The sequence below is a fragment of the Pseudorca crassidens genome, chromosome 2, assembly GCF_039906515.1.
Source record: "Pseudorca crassidens isolate mPseCra1 chromosome 2, mPseCra1.hap1, whole genome shotgun sequence".
Classification (NCBI taxonomy): Eukaryota; Metazoa; Chordata; class Mammalia; order Artiodactyla; family Delphinidae; genus Pseudorca; species Pseudorca crassidens.
The window spans coordinates 111896018-111920920 of record NC_090297.1 but is presented as its reverse complement, the minus strand read 5'-3'; the positions used below and the strand labels follow the sequence as shown (position 1 = coordinate 111920920).

The following is a 24903-nucleotide window of genomic DNA, read 5'->3' as shown; positions in this document are numbered from 1 at the left end:
ATGGCTTTAAAGGCCATCTATGTGTTCATGGATAACTCTCTCCTTTACCTCTCCGTGAGCTCCAACCTCCAATTTGACATCTTTGCTTGGATATTTAATGGGCCTCTCAGACTCAAGATGGCCACAATGGAACTCTTGATTCCCACCCCAGCACCTGTTCCTCTTCCAACACCCCCATCTCAATAAGTGGCACCATCACTCACCTAGCTGCACCTTCCATAAGCTTGGGAATCACCCTCATTTCTTCTTTCCCCTCATCTAACACATCTGATCCTACCCTGAATTCATCCATGTCTCACCAGCTACCTAGCCCTAGTCATCACCCTCTCTCCCAACCTCTTGATCTACTTCCATTCTTCCTACAATCCATTCTCCACTCAGCAAAGTGATAAGAAATCGTGTCATATTTAAGTTCTGCCTAAATGTACTGGCTTTCCACTGTATTTAGAATAATCTCCAAACTCCTTATGAAACTATGGTCAGGTACAACCTGGTCCACTCTGCTTCAGCCAAACTGCGTTGCACAAGGGCCTTTGCACGAGCTAGCTCTTCACCAACACGAAACTCGATGCCCTATATCTGTTGCTTTCACCTAATTCGGGTCTTAGTTCCATTCTCACGTTTTTGTTGAGCACTCCCCATTCTATCATACCGCCTTGTTTTGAACACCCGTCACTAACCAAAATTACCTTGTTTTTGTTTTCTGTGTCGTCCCACAGAATGCAAGCTCCTGAGAGCAGGGGCTTGCTCATTGCACTGGATCTAACACTTAGTAGGTCCTCAATAAACTCATTAAGTTATTAAAAGGCAGAGTGGGGCCTTGTAAACAGCTTGGAGACCCTATGACTTTGGGGATAGCCGTGGGGCCCTACAGGAGAGGAAGCGGGTAGGGAGAGGCACTGCCCATAGATGGCGTCTGGCTGCAAGGCTTCTTGAATAATTCACCATCATAACAACCCAGCTTCAGGGAGGGAGAGTTAGGGCGCAGCCAGAACGACAAAATGAGGTAGCAGGGATTGGAGATTGGGATTCCCAACGGGGCAATTTCTGGGCACTGAATGTTCCCTATCCTGAGGCTCCCAAAGGAGGAAGTTCAAGAATCCATCTTCAATCTCCCCCAACCCTTAGAGTGTGCTGGCGAGTGTAAAACGAGGCGCATGCGCGCTTCTCCCTTCCCGCGCCCTCTTTCCGAATAGACCCCCAGATACGCTTGCGCCCTATTAGGGCTACGGCTGGTCAGCGAAAACAGTCCGTCCCCAGCACAACCAATAGGACGTGAGGAAAGGGCCTGCGTCCCGCCTCCTGATGATTCGGGGGTCTCCCTTCTTGAGCTAGGCCCCGGCCCCGCCCCGCCGGCCCTGCGGGGCTCGCGGCTGCGCGTGGTGCAGTGCAGCCTAGCTCTGCTGAGCCCCCTTCTACCGCCCCGCCCACCCCGCTTTGCAGGCTGCTCTGGGATTTCCCTTCGCCTCCGTTTGGGGCTGCTGTTTCGCTTCGCCGACGGTAGGCGTAATGGATTTCGCACTTTGGGGATCTTAACTCTCCTTTCCCTGCGTCTGCACTTCACCTTTTTATCATCATTGTTATTATTAATTGTAGGGATGGTTGTATTTTACTAATGAAGAAGAGGGGGAAATCTTCAAATCCTCTTCTACCCACTTGCTTTTTTGAGGGGTGGAGTGGAAAGAAAGTCTATGTAATTTATCCATTCTTCAATCATCCGACAGATGTTCAATGAGCACGGGACGAGCACCGGGTGCTGTGCTACGTACTGGGGATACAGACTGATCCCCGCCCTACTGGGCTTTCTCACGGACAGATCAGCAGACAAAGGAGTTAGCAGGCCACTGGGTGCTATAACTGACATTAAACCATTTGTACAGTTAATTGCAAATGTAATAAGAGCTACAAAGGTGATGTAAGGGCTCCTCACACACAGGAGGAGTGTGTGTGAAAGGAGAGAATTTCTTGGAGAAAATGACATATGAGCTGAGTTCTGAAAGAAAGATGAATAGGCACTACCTAGGCTAAATGGAGGTGAAGAGTGATGCATACTAAAGAGCCTTTGGGAGGATTCTGAGGCAGAAAGGATGTAGAACAAGGGGGCCAGTCTGTGGCAGGCTGTAATTAGAGGCTGGTCTCCGTCGTGCCCCTTACAGTCTGATTCCTACACAGCAGCCAATGTGATCTTTTAAAAATATAAATCTGATGTTGTCACTTCCCTGCCCCAAAATGTCCAGTGAATTTCCATTTTGGAGCAAAATTCAGACTCCTCACTGTGGCTACCAAGGCCCTGCAGAAGAACTTGACCCCCAACCTTTTACTCCAAACTCACTGCTTATCACTGTCCCACTCACTCCTTCTGTCCAGCTTCCTTACTCCCCTTTTTTTTTTAAGATTTTTTTGTTTTGATGTGGACCATTTTTAAAGTCTTTACTGGATTTGTTACAATGTTGCTTCCGTTTTATGTTTTGTTTTTTTGGCCTCAAGACATGTGGGAATCTTAGCTCCCGCACCAGGGATTGAACCGGCACCCCCTTCATTGGAAGGCTAAGTCTTTTTTTTTATTTTTAATTTTTTTTTATTTTTGGCTGTGTTGGGTCTTTGTTGCGGTGCGCAGGCTTCTCTTGTTGCAGAGCACAGGCTCTAGGCACGTGGGCTTAGTAGTTGTGGCATGTGGGCTCAGTAGTTGTGGCTTGCGGGCTCTAGAGCACAGGCTCAGTAGCTGTGGTACACGGGCTTAGTTGCTCCACAGCATGTGGGATCTTCCCAGACCACGGCTCAAACCCGTGTCCCCTGCATTGGCAGGCAGATTCTTAGCCACTGAGCCACCAGGGAAATCCCTGGAAGGCTAAGTCTTAACCAATGGACCGCCGGGGAAGTCCCCCTTCCCCTTTATTTTGTTTCATAGTTCTCACGGCCACCTGAAATTACGTTTTTTGTCTTCTACCACCACTAGAACATAAGCTCCATAGGGCCAGGGACTTTATAATCTTATTCATTACTGTATCACCAGGGTCTAGAATAGTGCCTGGCACATAGTAGATGCCCAATTATGATTTGTCAAATATGTGTCTTGGGGAGCACATAGCAGGGGTGCCCAGCTCATTCAGGGGTGTCAGGAAAATGGTACTGATGGTAGGGACATTAAGGCTGAGGAGTTAATGATTTTAGTTATTCTTTTTTTTTTAGTTATTTAGTTATTTATATTTAGTTATTCATTTTTTTTCAAGAGAGGAGAAGAAAATAGAGCAGAGAGGCAAGATGGAATGTGGCCTATTAGACGAAATGTGATTGGAGCATATGGTCCAAGTGGAGAGGTGAGAAATGAGACTGGAACAAAGATGCCAGGTCCCGGTAGCCCTCTTAAAAGGCAGTGTGGAGCCGTTGAAGGATTTTAGGAGGAAGAGTGGTAGCTTCAGAATTTGTATTTTAGTTAGACCATGCAGTTCTTGGTGAATGGATTGGAGGAGAAAAGTAGAGTGTAGGAGGCCAAGCAAGAGATGTTTCAGTAGCTTAGAAGAGAATAGACAGGGAGAAGGGTACAGGGAAAGGACAGAGTCAAGGATGAGCCCCAGGTTCTGTGAGGAAGAGGTTCTATTCATGGGGAAAAAAAACACAGGAGGAAGAGTGGGTTTGGCTGGAGGAGATGATGCTCTCATGATGGTCCTGCTGAAGTGTCTGTGAGACACCCAGAGGAAAGGTCTGGAGGGCAGAGTCACATCACAGAGTCCATCCCAGGAGAAGGATTGGGATTGGAAGTGGAGATTGTGGAACCAGAAAACAACTAGAAGGTTAGTCAAAGACATGGATTATCTCTGTGGAGAGAGCATGACGTATGAGAAGAGAAGGCCTAGGACAAAACCCTAAGGAACAGACAGAAAGAGGACGCGAAGCCTGCAAAAGAGAAGGAACAGCCAAAGAAGTGGGAGGACATCCAAAGCAGCACAGTGTGGAGTCATGAAAACAAAAGAGAGTGCTTCTAGGAGGTAAAAAGTCCAGTCGAATAAGGGCTGAGCAGGGACTTTCCTGGTGGCGCAGTGGTTAGGAATCCACCTGCCAATGCAGGGGATGCGGGTTTGAGCCCTGGTCCGGGAAGATCACACATGCCACAGAGTGCCACAACTACTGAGCCTGTGCGCCACAACTACTGAGCCTGCGAGCCACAACTACTGAAGCCCCTGTGCCTAGAGCCTATGCTCCGCAATAAGAGAAGCCACCGCAATGAAAAGCCCATGCACCGCAATGAAGAGCAGCCCACACTCGACGCAACTAGAGGAAGACTGCACGCAGCAACAAAGACCCAACGCAGACCGAAATAAATAAATAAATAAATTTATATTAAAAAAAAAAAGGCTGAGCACTATTCATTGGACTTAGCAACAGAGGGATCATTAGTGACCTTGGCAAGAGCAGTTTTGGAGCCAGGAGGGTCCAGTATCAGCCCGTGGAGTGTAGGAAGTGGAGAGAGGTGTAGCAACTCATTCCAGAGGTTTGGCTCTGAGTAATATTACATGCATTGTTGCATGAAATCATCATAACAACCCATGAGGCAAGAGTTTTGGAGATGAGAAAACTGAAGCTCTGAGAAGTCAAGAAACTTCCCAATATCTCAGTTCTAGTGAGAAATGAAGCAAGGATTTCAATCCTGTATAATCACTCGGGTGTTCATGCTGAAACACCCTTCCTTATTGCCTCTTCTTGAGGGGAACAGGAGAGAAATGGTGGCGGCTGGAGGGAGCAAGGGTGGAGGTAGAGGCCTCGCACAGAAGACTCCTTCTACTGTACCTGGAGGGAAGAAACGAAGCCTGGATAACAATAACAGTAATAATTCCAGCCATCTATATGGAATTTTACAGTTCACAAGGAACATCTCAGATTTTTTTTGTGTGTGTGGCTGCGTTGGGTCTTTGTTGCTGCGCGCAGGCTTTCTCTAGTTGTGGTGAGTGGGGGCTACTCTTCCTTGTGGTACAGGGCCTTGTCATTGCAGTGGCTTCTCTTGTTACAGAGCACAGGCTCTAGGCGTGTGGGCTTAGTAGTTGTGGCTCGCGGGCTCTAGCGCGCAGGCTCAGTAGTTGTGGCTCATGGACTTAGTTACTCCACAGCATGTGGGATCTTCCCGGACCAGGGCTCGAACCCCTGTCCCCTGCATTGGTAGGTGGATTCTTAACCACTGCACCACCGGGGAAGTCCCTTCTCAGATACTGTTATCTTCAATGAGCCTCATTACAACCCTGCATGGGAAGCTCAGAACAATAAGGAATGTGCGAGCAGGCTCACAGTTGTTCAGTATTTGAATCATACTTCCTGTTGCCTCCACCAAATCGCCTTAGTTAGGTCTCACTCTCACTGTAATAGTCTTGTTCAGAGTTAACTTCATTCTTCCTGAAGTTCACCACTCCTTTGCTTCAAACCACACCAAGGACAGTCTCTGAAACACTGACAAGCAGGACCTTAAACAGCGAGAAGGTGCGGTTGGTACCTTAACCCATTCATTCATTCAGTAAACTTGAGCCCCGATTCTGTGCTTGTCTCTAAGTGAAGAGTTTTAAAGTTTCAGAGAAATATTAACCATGAGATTTGCCCTGTGACCATTTATAAACTTACAGAAGACTAAAAATATGCAACTGAAATATCTGGGAGGCTGTATGACATGATGGCTAAGAGCTGCTTGGGCTTCAGGGTAGGACAGACCTGAATTTAGGCTTGACTCTGCCACTCACTTGACCTAAGTCAGTTTTCTCGTCTGTAACATGGGGTTGTCAGGCTAATGCATGTAATAAGCACTCATGAAAGATTGGCTGTTGGTATCTTGAGAAAAATTATATGGGAGCATGTGAGGTACAAATACTTTCCATTTGCACTGGGCTTTACAAGTATGCTATGGTTATTGTTTAAGAGTTGGTTAATCAGAGACTTCCCTGGTGGTCCAGTGGCTAAGGCTCCGTGCTCCCAATGCAGAGGGCCCAGGTTCAATTCCTGGTCAGGGAACTAGATCCCATATCCTGCAACTAAGTTTCCGCATGCCGCAACGAAGATCCCACGTGCTGCAACTAAGACCCAGCACAGCCAAATAAATAAATATTTTTTTAAAAGAGTTGGTTAATCAAACTAACTTTATTGCCGTAATCAATAAATCAATTGCCCGAGAAACAAGTCATTTGATGTCAGTAATCAGGAGGAATGGTGTATCTTCAGATCAGAAACCAGAGCTGAAAGGACAGGTTCCAGGTTGACTGGTAAGGTTTATCCATTCATTCATCTCTTGAGTATTTTTTGAGCACCTACTCTGCTATGCATGGCATAAGAGTGTCTCTCTTTGACTTGACCATGGAGGTGACAGTGGGACTGGGAAGGAGGCACCCTCCTTGGGGAGTTGATCTGAGACCCAAAGAGCAAGGAGCCTGTGACATGGTACTTGCCAGGCTCCAGGGCTGGAGTTTGCTATCTGAGCCAAGCCTACAGCTTGTCACAGGGCTGGCTGAAGTGGGATCAGAACTCTTGTGCTGGGTCAGCCAAACTATTTTTGTATTTCTGCTTTTCGCTTATATTTATTTCCCAGTTGTCCTCCCTTGGTGTTTAGCTAAGTCTTTTAAAAGTGCTGTGCAAGGGCTTCCCTGGTGGCGCAGTGGTTGAGAGTCTGCCTGCCGATGCAGGGGACACGGGTTCGTTCCCCCGTCTGGGAGGATCCCACATGCGGCGGAGCGGCTGCGCCCGTGGGCCATGGCTGCTGAGCCTGCGCGTCCGGAGCCTGTGCTCCGCAACGGGAGAGGCCACAGCAGTGAGAGGCCCGCGTACCGCAAAAAAAAAAAAAGTGCTGTGCAGGGACTTCCCTGGCGGAGCAGTGGTTAAGGCTCCGCACTTTCACTGCAGGGACACAGGTTCGATCCCTGGTCGGGGAATATGCCTTGCGGCACGGCCAAAAAAAATACAAAATAAAATAAAAGTGCTGTGCAAAGGGGACCGAGGAACGCATTTGTGGCCACCTAGTACGTCCCTAGTGGCTACTGCAACCTGGGCGTTTGAGGTGACTCCCCTAAGGGCAGTGGTTCTCAGTCACCCCCTAGCGGGCATTTTGGAAACGTCTCTTTAGTGGAGACCAGGATTAGGAGGCACTTTGAGGATTTAGTGGAAGGACAGGAAAAGTAGACCATCTATAACATGGAGGACAGTCCTGCACAAAGAAGAATTGTCTCTCATTCTACTTGATTTTGGGATGTTCTGCTCAACAATATATGCAAAGGGCTTCCCTGGGGGCTCAGTGGTTAAGAATCCTCCTGCCAATGCAGGGGACACAGGTTCGTGCCCTGGTCCGGGAAGATCCCACATGCCACAGAGCAACTAAGCCCGTGTGCCACAACTACTGAGCCTGCGCTCTAGAGCCTGCGAACCACAGCTACTGAGCCCACGTGCCACAACTACTGAAGCCCGCACGCCTAGAGCCCGTGCTCTGCAACAAGAGAAAACCCCACTCACCGCAACTAGAGACAGCCCATGCACAGCAACAAAGACCCAATGCAGGCAAATAAATAAATAAATTTATTAAAACAACAACAACAATGTATGCAAATATAAAATCAAATATAAATCAGCAGGACTTCATTATATAATAATGCAGAAATGTTTTACAAGGTGTTTTTTTGTTTTTTGGAACAGCCCAATAATTTAGGAGGAGATCATTATGGAGAAGGAAGCTTAAATAAAATACATTGTCTTGACATTATTGCATCTGTCTACTCAGTGTATTAGAGCACTTCCAGCTATGCAATATACTTCGTTTAAAAGAGTTTCAATGCAGTAGCGTACCTGCAAAAGCAATGAACCAACTGCAAATATGTAATAAAAGTGAAGTTTTTTACTAGCTTCATTGAGGTGTAATTTACATACTATAAAAGTTTCTCCTTTTAAGTGTACAGTTCAATGATTTTGAGTAAATTTACAGAGTTTTGCAACAGTTAATCTCCATTCCCACTCCAGCCCCAGACAAGCACTAATCTATTTTCTGTCTCTACAGATTTGCTTACTCTGGAATTTCATATAAATAGAATCACACAATGTGTGGTCTTTTTGTCTGGCTTCTTTCACTTAACATGATGTTTCTGAGGTACATTCGTATCGTAGCATGTATCAGCATTTTGTTCCTTTTTATTGCTGAATAGTATTCCATTTAATGAAATACCACTATTTGTGTATTTATTCACCAGCTGATGGACATTTAGTTTGTTTCCATAAATAACGCTGCTGTAAATATTCATGTGCGAGTCTTCGGGTGGACAAATGTTTTCATTTCTTTTAAGGAGATACCTAGAAATGGAGTTGCTGGGTCACATGGTAACTCTATGTTTAACATTTTGAGAAACTGCCAAACTGTTTTCCAAAGTGGCTGCACCACTTTACATTCCCACGGTAACATATGAGCGTTCTAATTTCTGCACATCCTTGCTAACACTTGTTATTGTCTGTCTTTTTGATCATAGCCATCCTAGTGCCTATGAGGTGGTATCTCATAGTGTTGGGGTTTTTTTGCGGTACGCGGGCCTCTCACTGCTGTGGCCTCTCCCGTTGCGGAGCACAGGCTCCGGACGCGCAGGCTCAGCGGCCATGGCTCACGGGCCCAGCCGCTCCGCGGCATGTGGGATCCTCCCAGACCAGGTCACGAACCCGCGTCCCCTGCATCGGGAGGCGGACTCACAACCACTGCGCCACCAGGGAAGCCCATCATAGTGGTTTTGATTTGCGTTTCCTTAATGACTAATGTTGTCAAGCATCTTTTCATGCACTTGGTGCCCATTTTTATATTATCTTTGGAGAAATATCTATTCAAGTCCTTTGCCCATTTTTTTAATTGGGTTATCTTCTAATTACTGAGTTATAAGAGTCCTTTATATATTTTGGATACTAGGCCTCTATCAGAGATATGATTTGAAAGTATTTTATCCCATTTTGTGGGATGTCTTTTCACTTTCTTGATGACATCCTTTGAAACACGAACACTTTTTTTTTTTTTTACACTTTTCATTTTGATGAAGTCCAATTTATCTTTTTTTTCTTCTGTCATTTGTGTTTTGGAATCATAAATAAGAAACCATTGTCTAAAGAGATTCTGGACTTAAGCTATAAGAAGATGAGACTTCTGGGAACCTTGGGAGGAAGTAATAGTATTTACATGTGCGAGGGACATGACTTATGGGAAGCCAGGGGACGGACTATGGCAGATTGCCTCCTAGATGGCCCCCAAATGATCCCCACCTCCTGGTGTTTACACCTTTATTTAGCCCCTCTGCCCCCCACACATCTGTATAGAAGACCTGTGTAACCAACAGGGTATTGTGAAAATGATAATGTGTGACTCCTGAGGCTAGGACCTTGTGGCGTCCGCCTTACAATCTCTTAGATCACTCACTGGAGAGGAATCCAGCTGCCATGTTGTGAGGACACTCAAGCAGCCCTATGAATTATTCCACATGGTAGGGAACTGAGGCCTTCTGCCAACAGCCAGCCCCAGTTCACCACCTATGTTAGTGGCTTAACTTGGAAGCAGAGCCTCAGCCCAGTCAAGCCTACTACAGATGATAGCAGCCCTGACCAACATCTTGGCTACAGTCTTTTGAGAAGCCTCAAGTCTGAACCATCCAGATGAGCCACTCCTGAATTCCTTACCCACAGAAACTATGTGAGATAACAAGTGTTTGTTGTTGCCTAAAACAAAAGATAAAGAAACCACTGGCTAATCCAAGGTCACAAAGATTTACTCCTAGCCTTCCTTCTTCCAGAAAATTAAGCATTTTAGCTCTTACATTTAAGTCTACGATCCATTTTGCTTTGATTTTTGATTATGGAGTGAGGTAAGGGTCTAAGTTTATCTTTTTAAAAAAAATAAATTTATTTATTTATATATATATTTTAAAATTTTTGGCTGCTTTGGGTCTTCATTGCTGCGCACAGGCCTTCTCTAGTTGCGGTGAGTGGGGTTTTCTCTTGTTGCGGAGCACAGGCTCTAGGCGCACGGGCTTCAGTAGTTGTGGCATGTGGGCTCAGTAGTTGTGGCTTGTGGGCTCTAGAGTGCAGGCTCAGTAGTTGTGGCACACAGGCTTAGTTGCTCCGCGGCATGTGGGATCTTCCCGGACCAGGGCTCGAACCTGTATCCCCTGCATTGGCAGGCAATTCTTAACCACTGCGCCACCAGGAAAGTCCCTACGTTTGTCTTTTTGCATGATATCCAGTCATCTCAGCGCCGTTTGTTGAAAAGACTGTCCTTTTCCTTACTGAATTGCTAAGGCCTACAATCAAATAGTGAATTTGTGAAGACATGTGGAATGCACTGAATCTTATTCATAAAGATTGACTTTTAAGCATTTTGATTTATCATATACTTTATGTTTTTGCAGCACAATAATAATTACGTATTGTAAAAATGACATATGATGAAACTTACATATTGAAATTATTAATTCATGGGCTGTTTTTGCTTCTGTTAAATCCTAATTTATTCCATTTAGGTTAGTACATATCTGACTATTTTATAATGTCTTGTAGGTAATCATGCCTAAGCATTTACTTATTGAAAACATATTTTGCTATAAAAAATAGTCCCATTATCTTTCCTTTATATGCCAATTAAGGCAACTATATTGATTCTCTTAAATTATGTGTGTAGGTAAGTCATATTATCTATAGGTTCATTTCAGGATAGTAGAGAGTATGTGAGGAAATACTTTTTATGAAAAGGGGTGCTCAGGCTGTTGGGCTGAGATCTCCCAGGACAGGGAGAGTGAAGCTTGGGAAGAGAGGCAGACCTACCTCTCCCCAGCTGAAAATCAATCCATCTTGCCCAAGCTAGGAGCCCTGGATTCTGTTTCATTATTGACAAGTTATCCCCTGACCAATGCCTTTGAAGAACACAGATCCAGAAATGTTGCCACGTAGCCAGCACTTCAGAAGCCAACTTGGGCTTCATTTTTTTTTTTTTTTTTTTTTTTTTTTGCGGAACGCGGGCCTCTCACCGTTTTGGCCTCTCCCATTGCGGAGCACAGGCTCCGGACGCGCAGGCTCAGCGGTCATGGCTCACGGGCCCAGCTGCTCCGCGGCATCTGGGATCCTCCCGGACCGGGTCACGAACCCGCGTCCCCTGCATCGGCAGGCGGACTCTCAACCACTGGGCCACCAGGGAAGCCCGGGCTTCATTTTGAGCAGGTAAAACACGTGTAGAAAACATGGGACGATTTTAAAACAATACAAAACAGACGCTGCAGACCAGCACAGCAGCTTTTGAAAATAACCGGCAGCTAATGTAGCATTTGGCACACTGGAGGCACTCATCAAATGTGTCATTTGTGTCATAGGACCCTGGATACAAATCTTATCGGACGCAAGTCCGTGTGCCCAACGCATAGTGAGGCCAAACAATACCACAACGTCGGAGTTTGGAGAGAAAAAGATTTATTGCAGGGCCGTGCAAGGAAACGGGTGGCTTATGCCTTAAAAACCCGAACTCCCGGAAAGAAAGCTTTCAGCAAAGCTCATTTATAGGAAAGGTGAGGGAGGGCTGTGGTTAGTTGTTGCAGACTTCTTTGGTGTCAGATCCTTTGTTCTTGAGGTCAGGTCACGGTCAGGTCACAGCATTCCTGTGAACCTCCACCGAAACAAATGTTATTCTCTATTCTGACGAGAAAGGGCAAGGTCCCAAAGGCTCAACCTTTACTCTCTGAGGTCCAGGCCCTGGCTAAAGGAGGGGGTCCTTGTGAGGGCCAGTTACCCTGCCGGGAGCGTTGGTGCAGCACCCAGTATGGGTCTTACTGCCAGTGCCCAGGCCCTGCTGAAGAGGCAGATCTCAGCTGGCGGCACCCTCAGGGCCAGGTCACCAGACCCTGCCCAGCCATCATCACTGAGGGAGCCAGGCACCTAGGGACCCAGCCGGCCCTCAGGCTTTTCATTTACACTGGAGAGAATGATTTGTATAGAATTGTTAGGAATACATGTTGTAGCAAATACCAGTCAGGTGAATTCCCAGCTCACAACGATTGCCCTTCTTTGAGAATAGCCCCAGCCACAGAGGTGGACCTCAAATAATGATGTGCAGTGTCCTTGCAGCTTAACCCTGACCTCTGGCCACCTCCTAGCGGGAGACAACTGATCTAAGCTGTACCAGTCTTAGATATGTGAAGGGAGAAACTGAAGCTGGTTGAAGCTGTTAGCTTTTTTTAAAAATTTATTTTAATTAATTAATTAATTTAAATTTTTGGCCGCATTGGGTGTTCGTTGCTGCACGCAGGCTTTCTGTAACTGCGGAGAGCGGGGCTCTTCGTTGCGGTGCACAGGCTTCTCATTGCAGTGGCTTCTCTTGTTGTGGAGCACGGGCTCTAGGCGTGCGGGCTTCAGTAGTTGCAGCACGCAGGCTCAGTAGTTGTGGCTCGCGGGCTCTAGAGCGTAGGCTCAGTAGTTGTGGTGCATGGGCTTAGTTGCTCCGTGGCATGTGGGATCTTCCCAGAGCAGGGATCGAACCCATGTCCCCTGCATTGGCAGGCGGATTCTTAACCATGATGCTACCAGGGAAGTCCCTGAAGCTGTTACCTTAATGGCAGTGTCCATATACTGCAGTTGCTGAGGCCTCCATGGCCTGGGACCCATGGAGACCGCCGCTGCCATTAGGCTGCACAGGGGGGGATGGGGCAGAGGTTTGCTGCTGCTTTGAGGCCTGGACCTGGCCAGTGGGTGGCTGTGGTGAGGGCTTGTAGCTCTGCGGGACACAGCCCTCATCTTGTCCCCGGGGCACCCCAGCTCACCCGCTGGCCCCGTGGCTGGAGGGCCTGGAGGGTCCCGGCAAGAAGGCCGAGATCTGCCTCGGCCTAACCCACTCTCTGCTGAGAGGACCACTACCAGGCTGACTGTTGGTGGAGCAGGACCTTTAACCGTGGCGCTCAGGGTCTCGGGCTAACAGCCGCGAGCTGAGGGGCCATGTGCCCGCCCCGCCTCATTACAAATCCAGGTTCCACAGCTGAGTAGTCAAGCGACTTAGGGCAACTTCATGACCTTTCAGAGTCTTAGGTTCCTCATCTCTAAAATGGGGAAAATAATCGTATCTGCCACATGAGAATAAAATGAGACTATGAGCATAAAGTAGCACAGAATAAGTACTCAATAAATATTATTAGCCCTTATTATAACCAACTTTATTTAGAAAATAAAATATAAAAGCCTCAAGGGCAAATCACATTGTGAGAGAAGAAACAGGACACTCACAAACTCTGTGCCTGCAGAGGGAAACAGGGAGGGGAGTGGGGCTCTAAGGCCAACAGAGCACATAGCACAGGGAGATCAGCTCGGTGCTTCGTGACCACCTAGAGCGGTGGGATAGGGAGGGTGGGAGGGAGATGCAAGGGGGAGGGGATATGGGGATATGTGTATATGTATAGCTGATACTCTTTGTTATACAGCAGAAACTAACACACCATTGTAAAGCAATTATACTCCAATAAAGATGTTAAAAAATAAACAAAGCCAACAGAGGAGGTAGGGGCAAATGTAGTATGTACTTAATATCCATAAATATTTGTGGAGTGAGTGAACTAGAGGGAAGTAAGATCACCTGCCCTCTTCCCAAGAACAAGCCCTGTGCAGCATTTCCTGGAAAAACAGGAAGCTAGATGGGGCCGATTTGACATAGTGATGATGGTTCAATTCAATGCAACAAGCTGGCACCTACCCACCCTGTGCCAGGTCTTCTACTTAGAACGAGTAAGCCATTCCTTTGGGGAGCTCCAAGCTCCTTCCATAAACACAGCCCTAACTTGTTGCAGTATTTGGTGCCAAGCAGTGTGCTAGACACACATTATCATACTTCCACCTCACAACAATTTTGTGAGATAGGAGTTATCTCTCCCCTTTTATAGATGGGAAACAGAGGCTTAGAGTGATTAAGTAATTTATTGAAGGTCAAACAGCCAGTAAGTGGTAGAGCCAGGATTCAAACCAAGCTCGTCTCACTGAGACTGTATTCAGTATAGTCTATATTCAGTATAGTCTCAGTGAGACTATAGCTCCTATAGGGCTACAGGAACCTAGAAGAAGAAATGGTCAATTTTGCCTGGAGTGTGTCTGGAAAGACTTCACTGAGATAATTTAAAAAAACAAAAAGGCACAGCAAACAAGTGGTTCCCAAGTGTCTACTCTGTACCAGGCACTGTGCTTATCTCCCTGATTTCAGTAGTGACCTGGTGAGGTGGTGGTATTCCCTCCGTTTTACAGGTGATGAAGTAGGCTCAGAGAGCTGTAGTCAGTCAGGTCATAATTCTGTGTCATTCCCACTGAATCAATATGATGTGGCCCATGAGGCAACACCATGGACAACCCCCTTGTCACATCCACTGAGGATGCAGCTTCGTACCACACTTTCCAGTTTCTGAACTACTTTACACAACCCCCCTGTCCTGTGATTTCCTTCTCATCTGCATCTGATGATGAAACAAGTGAGGACTGGAGAAGCACTGTCCCTCTGCCCAGGGCCCATCGTCCCTGCACTTCTCTGGTTAATATTCCCTAAACCTCACCTCTTCTCCTCCATGAAACCTTCCAGGATAACCCCAGCATGAAGGGCCTCTCTGTGCACACCTGTTACCAATTTTGTCTTTATCTGTTACCATCCGTGTAAGAGTCTGACTCTTATGAGCCTTCTGAACCTCGATAGGGCAAAGACTTCTTAATCATCTCTCAGTATTTTGGCCTCAGTATTTTGCACAGTGAACCTCTTTTATTAGTATCACCTTTATTAGCATGACTAAAATTTTTTCTCAAGAAAGCAATGTGCCTGCTGTGGTTCCCATCCTTTGGGATTCGGGAGCCTCTACCCAATCCTTCATTCAGATCTTTCATCTAGATTCTTCCTAAAGTTGTCATCCATACATGCCTTCCAGAATTTCATAGGGTGTATAATCACCAACAGCCCAGAAGAAGACAGTCAGTTGCCCTTTACAAGCATGGTTGCGATTGCCTCACTTCTCGTGTCATGTGACGCTCCCATAATTATCACGTGACACATCCACTCCATTTTGCCGGAATTAACTCGCAGGGCTCACCTGGTACGTATAGCTACCTCAGGCTCCTGCACCCCTGTTTTTATTTAGCTGATACTCTATCCCTCCGAGGTTTGGGAACCCCGCAGTCTTCTCATCTGGTGATGGTGTTTTCAAGTCCTTCCAGAGAGGTGAGTGGGCCAGGGCTCCCAAATGGTCTTGTCGCTCTTTCTGGAATCCTGGCGCTCCAGGCTCTGGAATTCAGTGAACGACACACTCTCCTCAAAACCAGGCCATCACGGCCCTTTGATGGAGGGACAGATGGAGGGAAGGTGAGGTTGAGGGAGAAATGGTTAGGACGAGGGGTGGAGGAGGGTCCTGGTCGGGGTGGGCAGAGAGCTATTATTAGCAGAGGGCTTGGAGGGTGTCTGGACCCAGGTGTCTGTGGGCTTTGTGCCATTCTATTAAAGGTGGGAGACTAGGCTGGGTGCCCACAGGCAGCCGAGCCCTGCCTGGGAGAGTAGATGAGAGGTGGAGAGGGGCTTGCCCTCTAGCCTCTCCTCATTCTGTTCTCAGGAGTGTCCCAAGCCCCAGGACAGAGTAAGCATCATGGCTCCCAGCCTCATGGGATTGCTTCTACTTCAGGCCGTGTCGTGGGCATCAGGTGAGTCAAGGAGGAGGGAGGGAGCCCCGAGGCCCCCTTCTGCCTTATGGTCCTTTGGTAGTCTCTGACATACGGTGGTGGCCTTCATTAGATGCTCACTAAACCCTTTTGAGTGACTGAGATCAACTGTGGGGTACATCAAGAGAATCTTTGAAATCAGTATTCAGTCTTCCCTTCCAACTAGTGTGTCCCTTCTCCCCATCTTCCTCCTTCAGCCCTTGCCTCTCTTGTGCTCTCTCCCTCCCAGGTGCCCGCCCCTGCAGCCCTAAAAGCTTTGGCTACAGCTCAGTGGTCTGTGTCTGCAATGCTACGTACTGTGACTCTCTTGACCCCCTGACCCTGCCTGACCCTGGCACCTTCAGCCGCTTTGAGAGCACACGCAGTGGGCGCCGAATGGAGCTGAGTCTGGGGACCATCCAGGCCAACCGCACAGGCACAGGTAACCACTACACCCCTCACCCAGGCTGGGGTCCTCCTGGAGCTAAATCATGCCAGCAATCACCATGGAGTTTCTCCCCTGTGCACTGACACCCTTTATTCCCTGCGGATGTCCTCAGGGCTGCTGTTGACCCTGCAGCCAGATCAGAAGTTCCAGAAAGTGAAGGGTTTTGGAGGGGCCGTGACAGATGCTGCTGCTCTCAACATCCTTGCCCTGTCACCTCCTGCACGGGATTTACTACTCAAATCATACTTCTCTAAAGAAGGTAAGGAGGAAGGGGACAAGATGACATAGTGCAATTGACACTTTGACCTTTCCTTTGACCCTGACATCCACCCATCCCTGACATATGGGTCTCTCTTAATGCCCAGTGAAAAAAAAGATTGTCCTACCCATCTTCTGCTGAGTGCCTGGGGCCTCTCAGGCTCAGAAGGTCTGCGCTTCACCCAGAGCCCAAGTTCCCCTTAGCCCTCAACTCAGACGTAATTTAGGACTGGCAAGTGGTAGACAGTGCCCCACATTCTCCTACTGACTCAGACACACATATCTTGGTCTTCTTTTTCTGCAGGAATCGAATACAACATCTTGCGGGTCCCCATGGCCAGCTGTGACTTCTCCATCCGCACCTACACCTATGCTGACACCCCTGATGACTTCCAGTTGCTCAACTTCAGCCTCCCAGAGGAAGATGTCAAGCTCAAGGTGGCCACTCTGGCTGCCTCAGGCCCCGGTGGCATTGATGCCTGGTGGTTGAGAGGCCTCGGGCTAGAGCAGTCTGCAGAGAGACATAGAACGTGCCCTCTGCTCTCTGTGTTCTGTCCTGGGGTGGGAGGGAGGAGGCTGATAGCTAGGCCTGATACACTGGGTGGGCTAGTCTGTTTATGTTCCAACTCTGGATGTCTCTCTCCTCACCACCTTTGTTTCTAGATACCCCTGATTCACCAAGCCCTGGAGTTGGCCCAGCGCCCTGTCTCACTCTTTGCCAGTCCCTGGACATCACCCACTTGGCTCAAGACCAATGGGGCAGTGAATGGGAAGGGGACACTCAAGGGTCATCCAGGGGATCTCTACCACCAGACCTGGGCCAGATACTTTGTCAAGTAAGGGAACAGCAGGGCCATGGGGTCCGGACCAGCCTCCCATCTTGGACACCCTGGTCTATGTCCCAGCCCTTGATCTGGTTCCGCCTCCAGATCTCCTCAGCTCACCTTTCTACCTTCTGGGTCTTTCAGACTCAGGCCCCTCAGTTTTCCCCCACCCAGTCAGGCCTCCTATTCCCCAGGGTCTTGGTTCCCTGTCTTGGCCATGATCACTCACACCCTTTCCCTCGCCAGGTTCCTGGATGCCTATGCTGAGCACAAGTTACAGTTCTGGGCAGTGACAGCTGAGAACGAGCCTTCTGCAGGGCTATTTAGCGGGTACCCCTTCCAGTGCCTGGGCTTCACCCCTGAACACCAGCGAGACTTCATCGCCCGTGACCTGGGCCCCACCCTGGCCAACAGTACACACCGCAACGTCCGACTGCTCATGCTAGATGACCAACGCCTGCTGCTGCCCCACTGGGCCCAGGTGGTAAGGACCAGGAGCTCCATGGGTGCCCTAGTGACCCCCAAGCCCAGCATCCGAATGGCTGGCTCCCGAACAGAGTGCCTTCCCTGCCCCAACTCTTGATTCCTAGAGCACCCTGGCTGGGACCAGGTGCCCAGGTGGCACCCCTGGGGTGCTGGTGGTGGTGGTGATCCCCCTCTGCATCTCCAGGGCCCCATGAATCTCCACGGTTGTCACTTTAACCCCCTCTAAGTTGTGTTCATCCCACTGCCCACTTCTCAGGTCCTAGTGCCTCTTCCAGAACCCTTTGTGCAGGACCCAGGCTCAGTGGCTCTCTTTCCCCAGTAGTCCTTCCCTTTCCCTGTACAGGTGCTGGCAGACCCAGAAGCAGCTAAGTATGTTCATGGCATCGCTGTACATTGGTACCTGGACTTTCTGGCTCCAGCAAAAGCCACCCTGGGGGAGACACATCGCCTGTTCCCCGACACCATGCTCTTTGCCTCAGAGGCCTGTGTGGGCTCCAAGTTCTGGGAGCAGAGCGTGCGGCTGGGCTCCTGGGATCGAGGGATGCAGTACAGCCACAGCATCATCACGGTGAACCACCTGTCTCCCTTTCCGCAAAGCAGACCACCTCAGACCCCTTGCTAGTCTCACCAAAGGCTCCTCTCCAGCTTTTCCCCAGCTGGCTTACTCTTTGGAGCAAATTTTGGGATATCATGATCCCCTCTGTTGCCTTCCCTTCACAGATCTGCACACCATCACCCTTGTTCCAAATGCTTGAGCGGTTACATCTGCCTCAGATTCCTCAGCTTCTCTGGCGATGCCTCTGTCCTCACAAACCCTTGCTCCTTAGATATTACTCCCCTCACAAAGGCTGAGGCACCATAGCCCGTCTCCCTCATGTGACACTTAACTGTATTCACTGGGGGCCTTTGTCTCTGCCCTGTTCCTACCCTAGAACCTCCTCTACCATGTGGTCGGCTGGACTGACTGGAACCTCGCCCTAAACCCTGAGGGGGGACCCAATTGGGTGCGCAACTTTGTCGACAGCCCCATCATTGTGGACATCGCCAAGGACACATTTTACAAACAGCCCATGTTTTACCACCTTGGCCACTTCAGGTGAGTGGAGGGCAGGCACCCCCACTCCACACCAGTCCTGGCATCTCCTGCACTGGGATTGTATCCCCGCCCCCCTCCCCCCTCCCCCCGCCCCAGTGAGGAGGCAGGAAGGTGCTGAGGGTGGGAACTTTGGGAGCAGCACGCATGTTCCCCTTGCACCATCTAGGCAGGCAGTGACTAGCTGGCATTCGAGACACAGACAATCCCTGAATGCCCAATGCTGGGACTGGGAGGCTGGGAGGCGGGAGGGCAGGGCACGCCCAGCCGCACAGCTTGAGGCCTGGAGAGTTAGGGCAGAGCTTTGGAAGGGTTCTAGGGGGAGGGGGTAGGTGGTAGGGAAGATGACTTCTTAAGTGAGAGACTGATGGGAGCTGCCCTCAGGGCCAGGGGAGCTGGGCTGGGGTCCCTGACGATGCCTGTTCCCACTTCAGCAAGTTCATTCCTGAAGGATCTCAGAGAGTGGGGCTGGTTGCCAGTGAGAAGAATGACTTGGACACAGTGGCACTGATACATCCCGATGGCTCTGCAGTTGTGGTCGTGCTAAACCGGTGAGAGCAGTGGGGCCTGGGAACTGGGCTGAGGACAAGACGGTGGGCTTGGCAGGATCACACTCTCAGCTTCTCCTCCCCATCTGCCCCAGCTCCTCTAAGGATGTGCCTCTTACCATCAAGGATCCTGCCGTGGGCTTCGTGGAAGCTATCTCACCTGGCTACTCCATTCACACCTACCTGTGGCGTCGCCAGTGATGGAACAGATACCCAAGCAGGTGCCTAGGCTCAGCATGGACATTGAAGGGATAGTCAGCTCACATGCTGTCTGTGGCTACAGAGGGTACAGCAGGACTGGGGGGGAGCTTACGTGACGTAAGCCCAGAGGCAGTGGTTTGGGTGACTCACTCTCCCCTCTAGTTGGTGCCAGGGGCTGGAGGCCCCTAGGGAAAGGACCGGGAGGCCCCAGTGGTCCTCCACCCCCATGCTTGTGTGAGCGTGTGCTGTGTGCTGGTTGCCTGTGGAAACTGGGCCCAGGCCCAGGGTGAGCTCACTGTCTGTACAAACACAGGGGTGGGGGGGGTGGATGGCAAGAGAGATGAAGGAAAGGAAGAGACTAGGAAAGCTGAACCCAAAACTGGGAAGTGCTTGTCTTTCTTGGAGATGCAGAACCAGGTCCATGCAGATGTCAGCACCAGGGCACAGGCAGTGAAAGAAGTAAAGCACCAGTGGGTAGACTCAAGCACCCAGATAGCCCCCTTGGTCCAGCGAGGAAAAATGGCAGCCTCTTAAAGGAGAGAATGTCTGATCCCAGTCAGTGTGAGCAGTTTTATTCAGGGGGTGGGACCCCATTTCCAGCCATACCAACAATGGGGAAACACAGGAGCCTCTGGAATGCATGACAGTAGAAAAATCAGTCCTGGGAGCATGAGGATAAATCATTCCTCTTCAACCTCCTCAGCCATGCCCAGGGCCCGTGTGCGTGGGGCCCGGGCAGGTGGTGCCCGCTGGATGGAGACAATGCCACTGAGCAAGGCATAACCCGCCATGGCTGCCAGCCCCGCCAACACGGATAGGATCTGGTTCCGGCGCCGATATGGCTCCTCCTCAGTCTCTGGGTTTGCTGGTGTCTGGCGTGGAGGTGGCACCTCAGCTGAGGGGCAAGGAAGGAAGGTGGGTCGGGGGGCTGGTTTCTGGATCCCTGCCCACTCTCCTCAGAGCTAGCGCCCACCCCCCACCCATCTGCCTCTTACCTCCCTCCCAGGGGAAGTACAGGCTGAGGATATGGGTGCAGTAGGCACAGAGGTTGTGCAGCCCCCGCAGGTGGGCCTGCAGTTTCCCACTGGGCAGCTTCGCCTGCTGCAGCAGGGCCAAGTAGCTGAAGACAAAGGCATCCAGGGAGGCGGGGCTGCAGCAGAGAGAAAGGGTGAGATGGAGAAGGGGAGAGATGGAGTCGGAGGAAGAGTCGGCCCTGGAAAGGTAGGCTCTGGGCAGCAGGGGAGGAGAGGACACACAGTTCTGGTCCTGGTGTGGGGAAGGCGCCCCAGGTGGCGCCAGCCTGCCTTGAATGGGACTCTATCCCAGGGCTGCATAAAGGGCACATTGAGTGCCCCACAGCCCAGCAGGCCCCTCCTGGGCCTGGCGGCCCTCCCACCCTCCTGTACCACTGAGGCGGCTCCGGGCCCACACACAGCCCCACTGTCACCAGATCCAATGTCTGTCCCGAGGACCTCTTTTCCAGAGCCTGAGCCCACCCTAGCCTCTGTGGCTGTCTGAACCTGTACCTTCTTCCAAGCCACCTATGATTCCCCGGGAGTCAGACTCACGCATCTCCAAAGAAGAATTTCTGAGAGCCCAGGCGCTGAGAGAGAAGGGTCAGGCATTCCCGAGCTTCCTGGTACAGCTATAGGGGGACACCAGGTCAGCTTGCGGCTGCGGGAACAGTGCCACCTCCCCTGCCAGGCACTCCCACTCCTGGCCATCGCCCTGGGGGCTCCTCTCATACAACAGCCCCCTGTCCCAGAGGTACCTCCTTCTCCAGCTCTTCCTCCTCCTCTGGCCTGTGCTCCCCACACAGCAGCTGCAGCCGCTCCACGTACTGCCGCTGCATGCGGCCAGGCAGGAAGAAGTTGAGGGGAAAGGGCATAGCCTCTGCGTACCACTTCCGGGTTACTTCCACATAGTTCTTGGCGTCTACCCAGAAAGTATGTATCTGGATTGGGTGTATAGGAAGGAAGAAGCAGGTCTGAGCCAGTGCACCTGCCTGACCCAGGGTGGGCTTCTGGTCCCCACGCTGCTCCAAGCCTGTGGGGGGGGTGTGTGGGGGTGTCTGTGTGTATGCCCGACCCCCTCCCCCACTGACCACCCATGCTGGGAGGTCTGGGCACACTCACCAGCACCGGGAGCAGCTTCTCCTCCAGCAGAGACATAAAGGCCAAGGTGTCTGCTCCTTGCCGGGCTGACAGATCATAATCAGCATTGTACTTCTGTGGAGGAAACATCCACTGTGAGGTGGATGCTGGAGGACTCCAGGGACACTTTCTCAAGGAGGGAGGCATCCTGTCTGGCACCACCCACACTGACCTCTGAGTGTAGCAGAGGTAGAGTGTGGGGCTTTGCTCGCTGAGGCCCCCTTGCCTGGGCCCAGTCAGTAGCCTGTTGCTGTTGGCGGGAAGCCTGGACCTTGGAGCCTGCTGGCCGTCAAGGTCCCGCGCCCATTGGGAGTTGGAAGGAAGGCCCAGCCACAAACCAGGAGCAGCTCCCAGAGTTTCCACAGAAAGCTGGCAGGATGCCTGCTGACGGCAACTTTCTAACAGTAACTTCTCCGATCCAGACACCACAAAACTAGCAGAGCGGAGCTCAGATGCAGGTTGGGCCTCAGTCAGTGCCTCGGGTACTAAGGGACGCCATCCGCATGCTCCCAAGACCCAGTGAACCCACGTCTAGGGCCCCAGTGCCCAGCTCTTGGGTGTTTCTTCTATGTCATTCCATGGCCCAGGCGCCACCACCACACACATTCCAACCATACCCCCAGGTCTCAGCCTGCCACACCTTGTAGGCTCCAGTATCTGCTCCTCAGCACCCTCCTCCATATCCTGAGTAAACGCTGTCCCCAAATAACCTCTTGAGTGTGATCCTTAAATCTCTCTGAGCCTCATTCTCCCTCATGGAATAGGGATAATAATCTTTCTTTAGGAGGAGAAAACTCTTTGGAAACTGGGAAAGCTGTGTTCATACATAAGGCAACAATAGCCCAGTCCCGCCAGGAACTCTGGCTTTTACCTGGATCCCCTCTCAAGCCTCCATTAATTCCCTGGTTCCTCCACCTTTGGGAAAGTAGAAATGAATAAGGGCCCCATTTCTGACAATATGTTCACTTTTGGAACTAGACCATGAAACTAGAAGAGCCCTTGGAAAGCATCCTGGCTAAGCCCCATAGTTTTACAAATAAGAAGCTTACGGCTCTGAGAGGTTAAGCAATTTGCTCAAGGTCACACAGCCAATGACAGTGAAAAGCACAGCCTAGGCCTCCCCAATCCTCTCGTAATGCTCTCTCAACTTCCCCACCCTGGCTCTGAGCCTCGTCCATCCTGAGCCCCATATTATAAAGCCCAACCTGGTCCCTGAAAAAAGGGCAATGACCCTTAGCAATCCCTGTCTGGTGCCATCTTTTTTTTTCTGGTCTCATCTTTGAGGACCTCATCTGAGCCAACTGTTCTCTCCTACTCTCCTTTCCCTTCCATGTGTCATCAGCCTGTTCATCTCTCCCTCCTCACCCAGCAGGCAGAAGTCATTGTGCCTCCAGATGCCTTGACAGTGGCCTAGCTGAATCTCTACCCTACTACTTACTACATCACAGCAACATGTCTGTGTCTCCTCAACCAGACTATATGTTCCTTGAAGCTCGGTCCCCTGTGTCTGGTTTGGCATATATTTGGTACTCAATAAATGTGTGTTGCACTGAATTGACTGAACGTCTCTCACTGGCAGCCCCCCTACCCAAGCCACCTACCTCTTTTCGAAGGTGGGTGATGATCTTGTGTGGTACTGAGATGACCTCTCCATGACTGGTCTGAAGGGCAGGCAGAGTTCCTGACGTTGAGAAAGAAGTATGTCCACCAGAGAGCTGCCTATCCATACATAACTGCACCACATCCCTGTCTGTCTCCTGCTCTTCCCCTTGTACACTCCCTTCCTCACCCCCCAGGGACACTGGGTACCTGAAGGGCTCCGCCAGGGGTTGGTGATCTTGTGCACCTTGAGTGGGGCACCAGTAAATCTGGCATAGGTCTGCAGGGAAGGAAGCAGAAGGCAGAGAGGCCAGGGACATGGCCCCCACAGGGGAATCAAGAAAAGAAATAACATTTATTGAATACCTTTTGTGCTATGCCCTATGCTTAGGAATTGCCTCACAAAAAAAGAGGTAGACATTACTGTTCCCATTTTACAATGGGCAACACAAGGCTCACAGAGATTATGGACATGTCCATGATTACAAGTCAGCCAAGAAAATCCTTCCCTCTCTCTCCTCTCCTGCCATCTACCTGGTTAACACCTAGCCTCATTTGGAAGCACTAACCATTCCTTCCTGGGCAGTCTCTATGGCCTGTTCCTACTTATAACTTAGCACCTGAACATTTTATTACACTTATTTGCTGACACGTCTATCTTTCTGTGAACAACTTCAGGGGAGGGACCAAATGCTATTCATCTTTGCATGCCAATGTTTAGTATTTGGAAGAGGCCTAATACATGCTTATTAAATGAGTGAGTGAATGTGTGAAGTGAACTAGTCTGCCTGGCTCCAAAGCATTTTCTACAGAGCCTGGCTGTGGGCCCTTTGGTTAAATACAGAATAAACTCAGTAAATGCTGTTGATTGAGGAGGAGGAAAGGGAGGCTGAGGAGAAAGCAGCAATGCCGAGCCGGAGAACCCTGAGATCGTCCAGCCTTAGTAAACCTCTGGATGAAGAAACAGCGCCCAGAAAGAAGGGATCGTCCCAAGGTCACAGAGCCAGTAAATGGATGTTCAAGAACTAAAACTCATCTTCTGAACCCCTGATCAGGCCTCTTTCCATCGCTAAACAAAACCTAGGCTGCTACGACACAGGACACTGAGTCTATACCGGCCAGTCACGCTCTTTGATGGCCTCAGTTTCCCCCATTGCACGCGTGCTGAGGCGCCCTGGCAAAATTCGGATGACCGGCTAGTCCGGGCCCCCTCCCCAGTCCTCCAGGGCGCAGCAGAGGGCGCCGGCGCCGCTCCTCACCAGCACGGCCAGGCTGTCCAGGTCCACTGAGGGCAGGCCCCAGCCCCCTGACCAGCAGAACAGCTCCATGGGCGCCGCCATCTTGCCCGCCCTCTGTCCCGGAAGCACCTCCCCCTGCGCTTCCGCCCTCCACTGTGCGGATCCGCCCCCAGCCCCTCAGGCGGATCGCAGTGGAGAGCCGGGGGAGGCCCTCAGGAGGGCGCGGCTTATCCCGGCCAGAGAGGCTGCCTGACGGCGTGGGGCGGGGCCGAGGGCTTCGGGGGAGGGCGGACGCCGCCTGATCCAGAGGTGGCTCGCGAAGGGGGGAAGGGCTCTCAGCGCGGCGCGCCTTGGAGAGTCAGGGTACCTCGGCCGAGGGGAGCCCTGAA

General features: G+C 50.5%; 2 protein-coding genes across 6 annotated transcripts; one reads left to right on the top strand and one right to left on the bottom strand.

Annotated features, from left to right (window-relative positions):
* The first annotated feature begins 1382 nt into the window (after positions 1 to 1382).
* GBA1 (glucosylceramidase beta 1) lies at positions 1383 to 23231 on the top strand. Of its 5 annotated transcripts, none has more exons than XM_067728065.1 (12): positions 1383 to 1500; positions 15138 to 15196; positions 15582 to 15669; positions 15917 to 16108; positions 16227 to 16373; positions 16677 to 16810; positions 17036 to 17208; positions 17443 to 17680; positions 18026 to 18250; positions 18615 to 18778; positions 19210 to 19326; positions 19419 to 20079. In XM_067728065.1, the coding sequence occupies exons 2-12, from the start codon at positions 15170 to 15172 to the stop codon at positions 19522 to 19524; spliced, it is 1611 nt and encodes a 536-aa protein (XP_067584166.1). In that variant the 5' UTR covers positions 1383 to 1500; positions 15138 to 15169; the 3' UTR covers positions 19525 to 20079. The 5 variants fall into 5 exon arrangements, with proteins under 5 accessions (XP_067584166.1, XP_067584165.1, XP_067584163.1 ...); XM_067728064.1 differs by lacking the exon at positions 1383 to 1500 and adding an exon at positions 23050 to 23231 and having other exon boundaries at positions 15002 to 15196; positions 19419 to 19544; XM_067728062.1 differs by lacking the exon at positions 1383 to 1500 and adding an exon at positions 23047 to 23231 and having other exon boundaries at positions 15002 to 15196; positions 19419 to 19544.
* Positions 20081 to 24692, bottom strand: MTX1 (metaxin 1). Its single transcript, XM_067728067.1, has 8 exons — positions 24536 to 24692; positions 23487 to 23556; positions 23279 to 23358; positions 21660 to 21752; positions 21296 to 21478; positions 21093 to 21169; positions 20520 to 20674; positions 20081 to 20419 (listed from the first exon to the last, which is right to left on the bottom strand). Exons 1-8 carry the CDS (start codon positions 24614 to 24616, stop codon positions 20205 to 20207), a joined length of 954 nt encoding a protein of 317 aa, XP_067584168.1. The 5' UTR covers positions 24617 to 24692; the 3' UTR covers positions 20081 to 20204.
* Positions 24693 to 24903: the final 211 nt, after the last annotated feature.

What these genes read in the sequence shown, in the direction of transcription:
- GBA1 (XM_067728064.1), top strand. Translation starts at nt 15,170, where the DNA reads ATGGTGTTTTCAAGTCCTTCCAGAGAG. An exon ending in TTTCAAGTCCTTCCAGAGAG is followed by an intron (nt 15,197 to 15,581) that starts GTGAGTGGGCCA and finishes TTCTGTTCTCAG; the next exon opens with GAGTGTCCCAAGCCCCAGGA. An exon ending in ACAGCCACAGCATCATCACG is followed by an intron (nt 18,251 to 18,614) that starts GTGAACCACCTG and finishes TTCCTACCCTAG; the next exon opens with AACCTCCTCTACCATGTGGT.
- MTX1 (XM_067728067.1), bottom strand. Translation starts at nt 24,616, where the DNA reads ATGGCGGCGCCCATGGAGCTGTTCTGCTGGTCAGGGGGCTGGGGCCTG. An exon ending in AGGAAGAGCTGGAGAAGGAG is followed by an intron (nt 21,170 to 21,295) that starts GTACCTCTGGGA and finishes GTCCCCCTATAG; the next exon opens with CTGTACCAGGAAGCTCGGGA. An exon ending in GTACTTCCCCTGGGAGGGAG is followed by an intron (nt 20,420 to 20,519) that starts GTAAGAGGCAGA and finishes CTTGCCCCTCAG; the next exon opens with CTGAGGTGCCACCTCCACGC.